Below are 17,259 nucleotides of genomic sequence, written 5' to 3'. Positions count from 1 at the left end.
AGTGTCCATTGATGTAATCCACACGTCAATCACATCGTTCCCGATGAACTCTCGGCGCAAAATTACAGCTCTGACCCGAATGTCAACAAAGGGGTGGAGTGAGGTGTGACATCATTGGACTTGTTCTGCCCATTTGTTGACATTCTGGAGCAGAGCTGTCCATGATAGTAGCTCTGATCCCGAGTGCTATTCGGGACTCCTGAATGCTATTATGATAGCCCTTCTCCCGAATAGCATTAGGGAGCTCTGCTCCCGAATGTCAACAAATGGGTGTCCCATGATGTCATGTCTTGCTCCACCCCTTTGACATTGGAGAATACAGTACAGCATTAATGTCTTTTTTTATCTGCTTTCTGTTCAGCCTAGTCATAGCGATTTCCCTCTTCCTTGCTAACCAATAACCAAAGACTGTCAGGAGGTGCAGAAATACTAACTTTTCAAGAGCTTCTGTGTGCCTACCAACGGATCACTGCTTCTAGGCCTGAGCCACAAATGGAAGATAAGACAGAGGCAGCCAATCAGTGCCTATGTTTGCACAAAGATCCCAGTTTTAGCTCAAACCCAGACGCAGCAATCCACTGGTAAACAGGATCAAAGCTCCTAAAATATATTTCTGCAGCTCCCAGGGCTGTTAGTGCTAGCTTACGTTAAGGGTCAGCAGGAAAAAGGGAAATTGCTATAGTTGCAGTTTGAATTTTAATCCATTTTAAACATTTCCGATACAGAGCTGTCATCTTTATCCTTCCTTTACTACTTCTTAATGTTCAGGAATTTGGAAAGTTGATGTCTTGGAAGAAACACAATACAGCACAATAAAAATTGCCGTTAGCACCTCCTATATCTCTATCTTGATAAGTTAGTTTTTAACAATAAAAAGGTAACCATTTTACAATTGTACAGTCAAAACAATTTTTTATTAAATAATCGAAGAAGATTGCAAGAACATCAACTGACAAGAAAAGCAAAAAATACAAAAATCTCAATAGAAAGTAACAAAACAAAGAGCAATGAATTAACAGAACCCACAAAAATTAGGGTGAACTCCCTCATAGAAGTCACTATTATACAGATTGGGGGGAGCCATACAGGGTTGTTGCCCCCACAGATCAAGCAGGGTAGGCTCCGTAAAAAAAACAGTCAGCTTTCTCTTCTTCTTCATTAACTCAGTAACTGGCCGCCCTAGCAGAGTGCTTGCTTACCATTTTTGACAAATGTGGTGCAGCAAGTGGCAGAGCACATTCTGTTGCTCTACCACTGCTGGTACCAAATGCTATTATTTCATAAATTTGTTGTATTGTATATTATTTTTTTATGTAAGCATTACTTTGCTGGTTTGAGGAGATCATTGTTTCCATTGTTTTGTTCCTTCTTGTTGCAGAAACCAGAACACTTCTTGATGGTATTGTACATAAACGATCTACAGATGTACAGCATGGGCTGGAAGATGGAAGTGGATTATTGCCAGAAAGTAATCCACCTCTGGCTGAATCAGACAGTCAGCAGGATAAGGGTTTCCTGAAGAGGAAAAAGAGGGCCATTTTATTTCCAAGTGGTGTAAAAGTGTGCCCTGAAGAAACATTTGACCAGGCTCTTGTCAATCATATGAAGTTTTTTAAACTTAGAGGTAAGCCACAGTGTGGAAAAAAAGCAACAGAGATGCAGAGGCTGTGGATCAAATGTCTTAAAGAAGAGTTATTAAACAAACACGTTGAATATGTTTATTATAGTTCTGCAATGGAGTAGCTGCTGTGTCAGGCAGGTTTCCAAAGCTCCAGTGTATTAGTGACAGATAGCATTAATCAGCACTATGGGGATCTTTAGGAAGATTAATACTGACGATGAACTCTGTATTAGGTGTGTCCCTGCCATGGTTAGCTACCATAAATAGCACCTGACACTGTCTAAACTAAATACTACTAATCAATATTTATGTAACTGTCATACATCGATGACAGTCACAATATGATTCATTAAATGATCTTTTTTTTGCTGACGTGTAGAATAGTGTTGTTGTTATTTAATTATGGCATTATACATGGTATGCTATCTTTCTTTCTATCTATGAATTTTTCTATCTTCTGGGAGATTTAAAGAGACCTTATTGCCAATTGTAACAACAATATACCATAAGATTATATGTGCATTTAATGTATTTTATGTATTTTATTTACCTGTAAAAGCCTCCATTGTGTAGACATGGGAAAGCCATGAGAATGCAGCTGAGTGCTGCCATCTTGTATGTGATTTCATCAGCAAACACAGAGTGACTTAGTTGACTCTCTATAGCACTGTCTGTGAATGTTCTCATTCATCTAGGTCATGGTATATCTGTAAGAATAAATGAAAACAACTGGTTGTATTTGTCTTGAAGACGTTTTGCTGGTCATCCATCTAGATTTCTCAATTCAGAATGACTTGTACAAAAATTATCTGGGAAAAAATATTGTGAATATTGTCTCTGACCCCATGCTGGTTATGTTAAACAGTTTATGTTGATTGGAGCAACATTTACCATATTTACTTCCAGACAATTTGTGTATAAGTCATTTTCTTTTGAAAAAGCTGGTTGTTAGGCAGAGTGATCTCCAACTGTATAAACAAATATACAAATATACAGGTGAAACTCGAAAAATTTGAATATCATGCAAAAGTTCATTTATTTCATTTGGAGCACTTCATGCTTTCTTCTGCAGACAAGCTCTATGGGGATGCTGACTTCATTTTCCAGCAGGACTTGGCACCTGCCCACACTGCCAAAAATTTTCTGAGATTGTGGATCTGGGTTTTCATGAGCTGTAAGCCATAATCATCACAATTATGACAAATCACGGCTTGAACTATCTTGCTTTGCATGTAATGAGTCTATCTCATATATTAGTTTCACCTTTTAAGTTGCATTAGTGAAATAAATTAACTTTTGCACGATATTCTAATTTTTCGAGTTTCACCTGTAGTCTTGGCCCCCTTAGGGAGAGAGCAGCACAGGAGCGTGTGATCAGATAAAGTTACATTTCACTGCACTGACTACCAATGAAGAAGGTGTTTAACAAACAGTGCACTGTCCACTTATTGGGTGAGTTAAAAAACACTTCCATTGACCACCAATGCAAGGGGAAATGGTTAAAAAGCAATGTGCTGACCAATATTGTGGAGATTTGTTAATACACCAATGCTAGGGTTATTTTTGAAGTGAATGGCAGCAATGCTGGGGGCTATTATTTTGATAACTGACCCCAATGCAGGGGTTTATTATTGTCTCCACTAACACCGTTGTTGTTTTTTTTTATTGTGTTCACAGACACCAATGCATAGGGTGATTATTGTGTCCACTGACACCAATGCTGGGGGGTTATTATTGTGGTCACTGACACCAATGCTGAGTCTCTTTTTTTTTTAACTGACACCAATGCCGGGGGTTATTATTGTGTCCACTGACACCAATGCTGGGGGGTTATTATTGTGGTCACTGACACCAATGCTGAGTCTCTTTTTTTTTTAACTGACACCAATGCCGGGGGTTATTATTGTGTCCACTGACACCAATGCTGAGACTTTTTACTGAAGTCTCGGTCACCAATGATAACTCCAACTTTCTTTTCCGTGTGCATTGTAGTAAGATGCTAAAAATGCAGAAATGTTCAGGTGTTGAGGTGCATTACAGACCATTGATTATGAATGGTCTGCCTAACTTGACGCAATGTACCTCAGAAATACAGCCAGGTCACCTTCCTGCCCCCAGCTTCTAATTGGACGGTGAAGAAACAGCAGAAGACTGTTTAGCTCCTCCCTCTGCTCTCTTAGTATGTTCTCTCTCCTGTCAGCATGATCTTTGTCGGTATATTTACCTGCAGTATATCCAATTGGCTCTTAACACTGCTGCTCCCTATCTCACAGTTTTGATGTACAGGGGATTACAAGATGGCTGATATCAAGACAGAGTCAGGTGTGTACACTGAGAACAGGAGTGTTAGGAAGTCAAGGGAGAAAGAAAAAAAAAAGAAATCGTTCAAAAGAAAAGGTTTCAGGAGCCTGGGGGTTGTTTAGAGGCAAAGTCACAGAAAATGGAAATACTTTATAACAAATAATCTTAATTATTTGTAAATATATGTGTAAATAAGATCCCTTCTTTCTAGGGTATGTCAGGTTGTCAGGAGTATCTCCCATGGAGATTGACAAACATGTTAATCATTATATTATGAATGTGAGCTTTTTGGTCTTACCCCGCCAATTGGCAAAATTTAATTCTGTGTAAAGGGCCATAGAGTTGTTTTTATAAATTACTTGTCAGCAGTTTAATTATTTTTTAGCCTCCTTTCCCCATTTTCAGGCTACAAATATCCAATAGTCTGTGTATACAGTGGCAGTTCAGCATGCAAAGTCTTCCACAGAAATTAGATACAACTCAATTATAAAATGAAAAATTTGCTGATGGAAAATGACAAATGTTAAAAGCAAATTTAGGCCAGCAGCTGAAACTTTAGTAATAATATAAAAAGAGGGAATGTTACCAACGCCATGACTTCTCTTTGAAGAAAGAAAAATTAAGATGTGCACTAAGATGCAGATGTAACTGAATCCAGTGAATGCATTAATCCAGTTGAGATATCTGCATTGTATGATAAAGATCTCATAGGGTTGTGGCGGTAAATGTTTGATGAACTGATAACGGCTTTATAGATTTGCCCTTTTTAAGCAAGAAATGAACTGGCACCTTCATTAATGTAATAATTTAGAAACATCCAACCCGCATTTACTATCTAGGGAAACCTTTAGTATCTTATCGATTGCATTAGGATTTTGAGTTATTAATTTACTACATAGGTTTGCTAGTTGTCCTTCTGTTGTGTTTGTTTTCCGCTTCTATTGTCGAGAGGTAGTTTATTTCCCTTAAAGCATATATCAAGGCTAAAATGTAGGTTTTGAAAAGAATGGAGTAGGGTTAATACATGGGTTTTATTGTTATCAGGGGTTCTATTAGCTTTTCCCTCAGTTACTGCCATGCTGACAACAGTTTCACCAGGCAGGAAGTGAGGCAAACATTTAATAATGTTAGGAAACATTTATTATTACCCAATTTTTTGGTAAAATATAAAAGACGGGGTCACGTTTGGTAAATAGACACCAAACATAACAAGCTTTAAAATTGCGCGCACCCGCGAAATCATAGAAAACTACCATACCCAAAATTGGCCTAGGCGACGCTTTAAAAGCTTTTGCCGCTCATCAGTTTAGTGTTATGTTTGTTAACGGGCATCACTGCCTGTTTTTAAATATCGGGCACTGTCAGGCATGTCTGAGCGGACGTCTAAAGACGCCCGCTCAGATCTAGAGAGCTCCCGGCCGGATGTTTTTTTTACAAAGGCCGGCCGGGAGGTAGTTAAGGGCCTGTGTTGATGGGCTTTGGGCTTATGTCAATGGCATCAATTTGACATCAGTTTAAGATGCTTCTGAGATCATTCAGAATTAATTGACAGTTGTGTTTGATCTGCAGTTGACCTCCTAATGACCTGCATTTGACTTGCTTCACGCAGCAGCAGCTTAGACTTGTTTGGAAGCAAACAAAAGATCTTTAACACGGGTTCTCATGCTGCCACTAAAATGCTATGAAGTAAAGAGACTCTGCACATACTGTGGAATGATAATGGTTGATAAGACCTAATATCTGACAAATTAATAATGAACACTAGTGAGGTACTTTCTGGCTTCCTCATGGGTTCTTCAAAGTGTTTACATAGCCTCATTCTTTTCAATGGTGCAGGACGCCTGGCTGCCAGCACCATGGAAACAAACTATGCTAATCAAGGAAAAGTGGGATCTATTCAGAATAGGACAGAAGTTCACTTCCATCCAGGCCTGCTTCACCTACCATCCCCTGCCATACTGCCACAGCTGCGGCTCCTAAAGTGATGGTAGAACTCTGAGGTGAAGGGGGGCTTCTTATATTAAAGCTGTTCCTAGGGCGAGAGTGGGGCTCCTGATTTGAAGGGGGGATTCTAATGCAAAGCAGGTAAACACACTTTTTTATGTTTGCGTGGGTTTCCCCCTTAAAATCTATACCAGAGCTTCTCCTGGATAAGGAGGGGCCACGTGTCTTTTTTTTGTTTTTCATTTTAGACTGTGGTGCCTCAAAATTTTGCATACCTTTAAATGACTCTGTGACTAAAAAAGGGTTGAGAAACGTTGATCTAGACTGCAACAAAATTTTGGCTCATAACAAATGTGTTTTGTGTTCAGGGGTATTATGTGCTAGTGAGAACTGTGGAAGGTATGACAGTGGGCTGTATGTACATGAGAGAAATGGGAAGGTCTGACAATCAGCAGAACAGTTAATTTTTTGACTCACAAATGGTGGTTACCGATCTTTCCATAATTAGCAACAAAATAACTGAAATATGTTATTTACATGAGGTTACGCACGTGAGCTTCAGACTAAGCACTAAGGGGTTAATGCTTACATGCTGGGGACAAGTCAGTGAGGACTTAACGCAAACACACTGCATACTCATCACTAAGGGGTTAATACACATGCTCTTACAGCAGACCATTGAGGGAAAAATGCATACACTGCACACAGTTGACTGAAGGGTTAACACTTTTAAGCTGGGGGTAGGCCACTGGTGACTAAGATGTTAATGCACATACACTGCATAATGGGAACTGATGGATAATGCTCATTCTCTACTGGAGAATGAGTGCGTGTGTATTGTGTTAGGTGATCTGGAGGCTGGATACAGGGGAGACGCCAATGTGTGTCCTAACACACACAAACACAATCATGGATATTAATTTTATTTTCTATTATTTTTGTTAACATTTTTTATATATTTTATTTTAGCAAATCCTGATAATTTCAAATTGTATTAAGCTTTTTTTAATACCTATATAAGTCAATGTACTTCTCCATATGATTGTGGATCAAAAGCTTTTAGTATCTTTGAACAAGTTAAAGTAAACCATGTTGGAAATATGGGTGCTGTCACTAATTATTTATTTTAGAAGTTCTTAGCTCTCTGGCTGTTATGTCATGCTCATCCTCCTGCTTCACTTAGTCAATGGCCCAGGGTCACTGACTGGCCACATGTTTCTCCTGGGTCAGTGACTCATCATGCAATAAGGCTAAGAAGAAGGTTCACTTTAAACTGCATGAACCAATAGTGAGGCCACCTCGATATACATGTATACATTTATTCATAGTTCATCAGTAACATGCTTACTTGGCATCATCAGGCTGAAGATCAGGTAACATTTCTAAGAGCATGTTGTAGTGTATTAACTCTTAACCTTTCCTTTATCGGATTATTGTATCTGACTGGTTCATGACTTGACGTGACATGGTGACTGGCATTTGACTTTGTCTATTTCTAATTAAATAGTGAAGGGATGCAGCCCTTAAGAAGCATTACATAATTCAGGGATACTGTCTCCTTGGAACAACTCTTGCCATGCTACTTACTTGAACTTATGTTAGAGATGTGTGATGTTTAAGGCTAACATGCGCACTTGGCAACGTGGCTCAACTGATGCTACGGTGAGGTCAAATGGGCACTGTACATGATCTGACTTTTTTAAAAGAGTATATGTGCAGCATATATACTGTGTGTGTGTATGTATATGTGTATATATATATATATATTTTTTTTTATATACACCAGTAAAATGAATGCTGATTTATAGGATTGAACAAAGAACAATGGGGCACAGATCACTCATGTTCATGTTTTATTTGGATCACACTAAATAATGAAGAGAGCAGAAATCTGGGTGTTCTTTGACCTCTGCTACGTAGATTAGTGTAGCATATCAGTGACCTGTATTCTGAAGCACTGCACCTCAAGTTAGCAGGAGGGTTAAACACTATTGTTGCCCTAAGTCTAAAACAATACAGAGCACCATGGATAGTCAAACAACTTAGCCAAAAGTGCAATACCGTGTACACAAATACCTTACATATATTGAATATAGAAAAAATGGATCACGAGCACCATTTGGTCCTGGTGTATCGAGAAATGATGACAGCATGTCAAGGCCAGGGAGATTTATGTCAACAGGCTTTCTTCCGATTAAGTTGGAACTGAACTTGTAAAACTCAGGTAGGTATTAATGGTAGAAGAGCATCTGTATGTCTCTTCCACCATCAAATCTCTCCCTGTGCCGTTTGTTTTTGAGAATTGTACACTGATAGTCCTGCATGAACAGGACAATGTACAACCCTGGCATCTATAAGATGCCAAAAGTAAGTGTGAGGTGACTCATGTAACCATGTGCACGAGTTACGACATCATAGCCTGGCCAATCATGGTTGAAGACTCGAGACCTGGAAGAAGATTATGAAAAGATGGATGCACCACCGATGACGGAGTGTGGCTATTGCAACTTAGTCTGTTTGGCAATTAGTTCAGATCAGATTAGGGCAAAGTCCACCGAAAATTGCCTTTATTGCCTAATTCAATTGCCGTTATATGACATTGTGGCAAATTTAGAAAATTGAAGAAAAATATATCTTTTGACTATATTAACCAATCACATTCCATATTTTGTTTTCTAGTTACAACTCTAATCTAATCAGTTTTTTTCTTTATAGTTTTATGCTGATAAATCAAAGGTCCTGGGATGGTTGATACCAGATTATTGCTTAGTTTTCCTGTATTGCTTACCATAAGCGTATGTTAGAAAAAAGTCTGATGCTACATTAAGTGATATTATATGTTGAAAATTACAGAAAGTAGAATTTTAGTTTAAGACTAATAATGATTTTCTGTTCCCATAAAATTAACCCATTATAATAGAGTGATTCTACAGCCACATCTACTGTGAGAAGACTTAAGCTTCTAGTGTTTTTAAGACCATACTATATTCTTAAACTAAGCTGGATAAAGAACTCTCTTGGTCATCGAAGGAAGAGGCAGGATTTAAAACTGATTATTAAGAGCGTTAAACAGCAGGCCATTAGTTATATAACATACATATATAACCTTGGTAAAATGGAATACACAATAGGCAAATATTATGTTTGGGGCTTGTTATTTTTTTTTTTAAATATATTGTTTCCCATTAATTCCAGTTGTCTCAAATGTTGCAGGAGGAAATTGTTTCATTGGGTTGATTTATTAAAGTGTGAAATAAGCTGTAGTTTGGGGAAATTAAGTGAGCATGGACATACAATCATGTATCCGGAATTTTTGTTTTCAGTCATTTTTTAAATTCAATTTTCAACCAATCTTACAATCATCCATTTTGAAAAACAAAACAAAAAAACAGATAATAAGAAAGGGTCATAGTGCAACCAAGATGCAGTGTATAAAATAGGCCTAACAAGGTACATAACAAACTTAGCAGTAAATGAAAATAGTTTGTGTTGGCCACTGTATTATTGGCTAAGGATAACATTCTGGGGACTTCAAGTCTCCAGGCTAAGGTATGGGAGGTCCTAAGGACAAGGTAGCAATTGTGATGGGTAACAAGAAAACATGAGGTATAGTAAGAATAAGAAAAAAGGGAATTAAGGAAGGAGAATAGGGGAGGGGTTGAAGAAAGGAGAAGGGAGATACACTAGGTAGCAAGGGAAGAGGATGAGGGAAAGGGAGGCTTCCTGGGGTTGGGCCAGGGCTGCTCAAGTTCAAATGGAAATTTAAATCATAAGGAGAGAGCAGTGCACAGGGGATTTTTACTTTAAAAAGTATTCTAGAGTTTGATCAAGAACCTGAATATCTGGGGTCCGAGTTAAATTTCAGTTTTTGCACAAAGGTACAATATTTATTTAAAGCTAAACTTCAGGAACATATATATTTTTCTGACAAAACATCAATTAATGCAGTTCTGTGTTCATTTAAAACTAATTTAAAAACTAACTTAAATACCTGAACTAAAGGTGATATCAATCTCCCTGGACAACAGCATTAATGATAGAAGAAGGTAGGCCAACAATAGAAGCCATTTAGCCTTTGCTGTCCACATGTACTGACAGTGACCATGCTGAGTAAAAATTGGGGTCTTCATCAGTGTGATGTTGGTTGGTGATTTTGCTGGTGTAGAGGTTGGAGATCTGGCTATGCTGTTTGACAAGATGGCCTAGGTCACAATGCCTCCTACACAAACCTACTAATCTTTAGGCAGGTAAAACGGTTTCTGTATGTTTGTTTTAATTGTATACTGTATTTAACCATTCTTCTTTACCTGTTTATTTAGCTATTTTTTAAGCTGGCATTTAGCTTCCAAATAAATCTGTGAGTTGAGCCACCAATGACCTCCTTCTCATAATGCTAGTTGCCTGTCTGTTATTTTAACCCACTAGGTTTCATAACCTCTAAGGCCCGGTTCACACCTGAGCGTTTTACCGCGCGTTCCTACGCTCGGTAAAACGCGCAACAGGTGAAAACCCATGTTTGCCTATGGGCATGGTTTTCACCTGCGCGTTTTACCACGTGTACGATCGCGCAGTAAAACGCCATACGCCCAAAGAAGTACAGGAGCTTCTTTGGGGCGTATTAACGCACGTATCCCGCTGTATCCATCAGGATACAGCCAGATACCCCCTCGGAAACTCGCGTTTGCCGCACGGTTTTACATGAGTTTCCAATATGCTAAGGTGTGAACCCAGCGTTAGTCAATGACCAGAGACAAATTTCCATATCAGGAAAGTCAAAATTAAGTCAGAAGTCATTTTTGCATTCTTGTTTTTGATAAGTATAGTTGTGCTCAAAAGTTTGCATACCCTTGGAGAATTGGTAATATATGTACCATTTTTTAAGAAAACACGAGTGAGCAGGCAAAACACATTTCTTTTATTCTTTATGGGATTCATATTGAACTGTAGGTCATAACAGAATGGCACAATCATAAAACAAAACATGGCAACAAATAAAAAAATGAAATGACCCCTGTTCAAAAGTCTGCATACCCTTAGTTCATAATACTGTGTATTGCCCCCTTTAGCATCAATTACAGCGTGAAGTCTTTTGTAATAGTTTTCTATGCTGCCCATTTGTCTTGGCAAAATGCAAAATCTTTGGTCGTCTTGCATGAACTGCACATTTGAGATCTCCCCAGAGTGGCTTGATGATATTAAGGTCAGGAGACTGTGATGCAATTCCAGAACCTTCACCTTTTTTCTGTTGTTACCACTGGAGGGTCAACTTGCCTTGTGGCCTTGTGCTCAGGGTCATTGTCATGCTGGAAAGTCCAAGAGCATTCCATGCGCAGCTTTCGTGCAGAAGAATGCAAATTGTCTGCCAGTACTTTCTGATAACGTGCAGCATTCATCTTGCCATCAATTTTTACCTGTGGGTTTTTCTTTGTATCCTGAACAATTCTTCTGGCAGTTGTGGCTGCAATCTTTCTTGGTCCACCTGACCTTGGCTTGGTATCAAGAGATCCCTGAATTTTCCACTTCTTAATAAGTGATTGAACACTACTGACTGGCATTTTCAAGGCTTTGGATATCTTTTTATATCCCTTTCCTTGTAAAGTTACATTACCTTGTTAAGGAGGTCTTTTGACAGTTCTTTTCTGCTCCCCATGGCTCTGTATGTAGCCTACTCAGTGCATCCACGTGAGAGCTAACAAACTAATTGACTATTTATACACAGACACTAATTGCAATTAAAAAGACACAGATGTGGGAAATTAACCTTTAATTGCCATTTTAACGTGTGTGTCACATTGTGCGTCTGTAACAAGGCCAAACATTCCAGGGTATGTAAACTTTTGATCAGGGATATTTGCTTGATTTCTGTTATCAATATGATTTAAAAACGAGCCAAACAACTGTGATATGATAAATGGCTTCATATGATCACTATCCCTAAATAAAAGACAGTTTTTTTGGCATGATCAGTCATATTTCAATATCAATACCAAAATTTCACAATTTCTGCCAGGGTATGCAAACTTTTGAGTACAACTGTATTTAAGTGACAAGGCCAGCATGACAGCCAAAAAAAATCTGAATTTTTAGAATAAGAAGTCAGCAATGCAAGCCTCCATGTTTCTTTTAGGAAAGGTTCTCTTTTAAACAATAGCATATTTAAGCTCATGCAGAAGCACTAGAAGTTTTGTATCCACAGACAGAATGTATATATTTTACCAGGCTCTTTTAAAGAATTTGTATAGGCATGGACCAAATGTATTTCCAAAACTACCTACAGTCTAATCACTTATAGTGATAGCTTGGTCAAACACTTCTGTCCCCCCGCATCCCTCACTACTCCACATTCTGCACCTCCTGCATCCCCCACTACTCCGCATTCTGCATTCCCCACATTCTGCAACCCTTAAGTCGCGCATTACACCTCACTCTGCACCCCCTGCATCCCCCACTATACCCTTTTCTGCATCCTTCTTTACACCTCACTCTGCACCACCTGAATTTCCCACTTCTCACTCAGTGCCCTATTGTACCTCACTCTACACCCCTGCGCCCCCACAATCCCCACACTCTGTACCCCTGCATACCCCATTTCCTGCATCCTGTGTCCTCCACTACTATTTAATTTACACCCCTATTACACCTAACTTTGGACCCCCGCATCCCCTTAACACACAGTGCCCCCCACTAGTCATATCTAGGCTATTTACATGTTTGGGATTTTAAGTAAACCTCACCTGCTGGCCTCCTGTGGGCCTTTTCTGTAGAGGTTGTTATGGTGCCCTGCACATGACTCATAGCTGATCCTCTGAATATCCTACACTGCAAGCTTCACTCAAACACACCCCACACTGCCAGGCGTGGGGGATTCTGGGGGTTGTTGTCAGAGAGGGATAAGGAGCAAAGAGAGGGGGACCAGGGAGATGGAAGATGGAGGCAGGCAGCCCCTGCCAGGCCCAGGACCCACTGCTAACCCAAAGGGGCTTGGGCCCAGTACAAGAAGGCTGGACTCCCTATCTGTCTAGGGTGTAGCACTTTTATTTCTAGTTGTGACCCTAATAAGCATGTAGAGAGGGACAGAAAAGGCTAGGGAATGGCAGAGTTCACAGTTAAGCAGGGGAGAACTCAGGCAGATATTGTGGAACCTGGCCTTGGGGCGGCAGGGGGAGTAAATCCGGCCCTGACTACAACACTGCTTGGGACTTCAGCGTAGCAGAGGAAGCTTTGTCAGCCAACCAAAGTATTCTTTTCTGTGCTTGCAGTGCTTCCGTGCTTGCTTGCTGTGCTTACTACCTTCATCATTTGATCAGCAAGTACATGCTTTAGTACTGTTCCTTTCATGATGTAGTATATTGTTACTCTACAATTTTCAAATTGGGTATCTGACAAGAAATGTTTATTATTTTATGCTTTCAAACCTCTATAGACATACAACGAATTCATCGTATTTTTAACAGAATGCCTTCAACTTTACCTCATTTACTTATTGTTAATGTTAGATTGATCAGAAGTGCACATGGGCTACTGTTTCTGTCCATGGGAATTCAGGCACCTCAAAGGGTACTTTCAGGGGAAGATTTATCCCTTTAAAACTAAGGGGGTTATTCAACAATGGGTCGAAGGTTTAAGCCAAACCTTCGGCTAATCCTTCGGCTCGCTTCGGCTGCGGGAAGCCTTCAGTTCAGCCGAACAAGAGGTCTGCTGTATGGGATATTCACAACAGCCCGTGCAGAAGCCGAAGAGCTCAGCTGAGCCAAACTGTTTGGCTGAACCGTAGTGAAGAGAGCCAAAGGCAGCCAATGTACAGCTGTTTTCAGCCGTACAGAGCTGAAGTGAATAGCCGAATGGGGTTCAGCTCCCTTCACTAGGTGAATAACCTCCTAAATGATAAACCACATTTCTTGGACATTTTCAGTAATATCCCTACAAGTAGGTCAGAACTACATCATTCCCTGTGAAACTATTCAGATCATTTGCTGGTAACCTGATGAGCACAGCTTAATGGGAAGCTGAATATCTTTGGCAGCCCTCCAATCAGAACGACAGCCAGAATTGAGTGCATTGTATCACAGCATCAGATGCAGCTACAACAGGTTTTTAAGGGAATTAAGGTGGAACCAAAGTAGAACCAAATATGATAAATCAACTCTCCCTGGTGTTTGAGTGGGCATACATAGTTCAATATTTGAAAGCAATGCAACAAATCCACTCATGTATAAAAAAAATCTTCAGGACTAATGAGTAACTGTTTCATTTTCTTTAAAGAAAAGAATGGGACCTTTCATCTTGCATGTGCCGAATTGCTCATTGTGTTGCAAAAGAGTAATTATCAACAAGTCTTTAAATCTTTTAGAATCAGATGAAAATCTCTTCTGTAGATTAGCTTAGGGAATTTTAGTTGTTAGGAAATCATTAAAAATTACCCACCAAATTTATACATAGAGGCAGTCCCCGGGTTTCGAACAAGATAGCATGTAGGTTTTTTCTTAAGTTGAATTTGTATGTAAGCTGGAACAGGTAAATTGTTAAATGTAACTCCAGCCCAAATTTTTTTTTTTTTTTGGATGGAATAGGGAAGGGTTAACCCCCTAAAACATTTGTTTTGCTGTCCTCACAGTGGCTCTAACCCCAGACCATACTAACCAAAACTAAAAAAATTAAATTTGCATGGAGTTCTTCTTTAAATGCCAACTTGGCCAGATCTTTGTACAACTTCCTGTAATGTACTGTACCAGACCCGGAAGAAGAGGCAGGCACTCCTCGTCTGCACGTCAAACAACTTCCTGTAATATACAAGAGGTACAGTACTACGAACCAGACCCACTCCTCGTCTAACAACTTCCTGTAGTGTACAGGAGGTACAGAACTACGATCCAGACCCACTCCCCGTCTTCACGTCTACCAACTTCCTGTAATGTACAGGAGGTACAGTACTACGAACCAGATCCACTCCTCGTCTTCACGTCTAACAACTTCCTGTAATGTACAGAAGGTACAGTACTACGATTGTAGGCACGAGCATGGTAGCATTACAACTGGTGGAACAGCCTGGGACCTCCGTTTGTAAGTACGAGTCTTTCGTAACTCGGAGACTGCCTGTAATTGTCTAGGTTAGTCTGGAAGCAATTTGCCAAAAATATTAATTTGCCATAGCAGTTGGCATACTCTAAAGTGGCACATCCACATAAAAAAAAACAGCTCTTTGTGTAGCAAGTCAATATTCATTTATGTGCTCACTGTTACATAAACATAGGGAAATGTATAGGGAACACTGCCCACTATGCAGGGATGTTGCTTTCACAATAAGAGGGCGTGAATTTTCTTCTGGTAAAAGGTATCATACCCACAAGTTACAGTACCTCTACTCAACATTCAAACATGCTAATGTTTTTGTGCCAATTTGCTCTTGTTTTTTAGTGTAATTGCATTTTTTCTGCCATCTATTCTCTAGCATCTGTTTTTGCATATACTTTACTGGCAACAGCATGCCCTTTCCAGAAAGGGTAAGTTTGTTGGGCAGAGTTGTTTGGCAGAGAAGAGTGCAGTGTGCTAGTCGTGGGGGACTGAGGCAACAGAAGGAGTACATGTGGGACTGAACTGATTGCCAAAGAGGAGTACAGTGTGCAGCTGGCAGGAGAAAGAGGCAGAATTTATTTGATGGGAAGGGATGACCTTTAACTGTGAGGTAAAGTAGCTAGGGAGAAATTTTCTGTTAAGTAAAGGGTTGAGTTCCCAAGGAAGGATGTATTGTGACCAAGGGGTGAGGTGGGTAGGATGCAGGCACAGTGACTGTGGGGCGTGGTGAGAGGAAGCCACAGTGAGAGAGAGTAAATTGGACAGGAATGGAGATGCTATGAGTGGGGGTAAGGTGGGAGGGGTGTGCTGTGGGCAGGGAGTAATGTGGGTTGTTGTAATTGTATTGAGGGTGTTTGGTTGCTTAGTAGTGGCATGGAGTGGCCACTACCAAGCTTCACACTACACCTGCGCAGAAGGTGGACTTTGCTAAACCCCACTAATAGGCATGCTGCCGTTTGACCAGTAAGGTCATCCAATGTCCCTGGTGTAACTCAGCAACAAGGGACAAGTGGGGGTGGAGGCAACTCAGTGCCACTAGTTCACATCAGCTGCTATTGTTACAGAGACGCCCTGACTTTGAGTATACATAACTATAGGATAGGATGTTCCAGCAGGTCTTTGGCTGCTGTAGAATTAGTCCCAGCGCATCCTTACATCCAAAACGTGTATAGAGAGAACAAAGTAGCTGACAGTACAGTGGTGGACCACCAGGGCCCAGTCACAGTTGCAACCACTGCAACCCTGGTAGTTCTCGTAAAGATGGCAAGTATTTGCACTGATATCTGAACATCCCTACTATAAATACAAATGTTCAGTGTGGAGGCAGTTTACTAACATGCAATTCAGCTGTGATGAGTTCACTAAAATAAGGTTAAATTGCATATACTGTAAATTAGGGATGCACCGATACCGATACAAGCATCGGTATCGGCGGCGATACCGAGTATTTGCATGAGTACTTGTACTCGTGCAAATACTCCGATACAAAAAACAAGTGCCTGTGCCTCGTCCACCATCTTCAGGGACCCGAAACCGACGCACACAGGACCTCCACCGCGTCTTCAATTAAACAAGATGGCCACAAACTCCTCCTCCAAGTCCTCAGTCATCTGCTCCATTCTGCCCTCTTCTCCCGCTGATTGGCCGATCAGCGGGAGAAGAGGTCAGAATGGAGCAGATGACTAGGCTGTGACACGGAGTGGCTGAAGCAGACGGAGAAGACGACACGACACAGCAGGTTAGTAAAGTCACAGATATTTTTGATGTTGTTGCTTTATGCCAATAAAAAGGTTTGTACAGAATACAGTGTCCCTTATGAAGCTGCAATGGCAAAACATGCTGGGGGGAAGAAGTCATGTCATACATACAGTACTCTGGTTGTTTGCAGAACACAAATTAATGTAGCGGGCGGGAAGAGACTTAATTTGTTGTCACTTGTCTGAGATCACTGCAATCTGCGAGCAGAGGCACTCTTGGGAATTGTAGTTCTGAGATAGAGAAAAACAATGCTGGTACATGCAGAGTAAACTACAGTTCCCAGGTGGCTTGAGGGACAGAGAGAACTGTGTGGTTTAGCCCCTTCTGAAGTGCAGGGAGATCTGCTTTCACTCCCCGGGCTGCGGGACACGTGTAAAGAGGTAGCTGATTTGCTGCTGTCAAGAGAGCTGCTGAGGTTGTGGGGGATAGCAGCAGACATCAACAGTGAACAGAGAAAGTGGACACAGGGAGATCTATCTGATACATGACCTGGTCCTTTAAGAAAAAGTATCGGTAATTGGTATCGGCGAGTACTTGATCAAAAGTATCGGTACTCGTACTCG

At 40.5% G+C, this 17,259-nt stretch overlaps 1 protein-coding gene across 1 annotated transcript in view; it reads left to right on the top strand.

Annotated features, from left to right (window-relative positions):
• Positions 1–43: 43 nt before the first annotated feature.
• Positions 44–17,259, top strand: part of IMPG2 (interphotoreceptor matrix proteoglycan 2) — a 49,580-nt gene continuing 32,364 nt past the window's right edge. The window contains exons 1-2 of the mRNA XM_018565268.1: positions 44–98; positions 1,379–1,624. Of these exons, the coding sequence (XP_018420770.1) occupies positions 44–98; positions 1,379–1,624 (301 nt within the window). The remainder of the gene's footprint in view (positions 99–1,378; positions 1,625–17,259) is intronic.

This window comes from Nanorana parkeri, unplaced genomic scaffold (genome assembly GCF_000935625.1).
Source record: "Nanorana parkeri isolate BGI_ZX_2015 unplaced genomic scaffold, ASM93562v1 scaffold827, whole genome shotgun sequence".
Taxonomy (NCBI): Eukaryota; Metazoa; Chordata; class Amphibia; order Anura; family Dicroglossidae; genus Nanorana; species Nanorana parkeri.
This window is presented reverse-complemented; position numbering and strand designations above follow the sequence as displayed.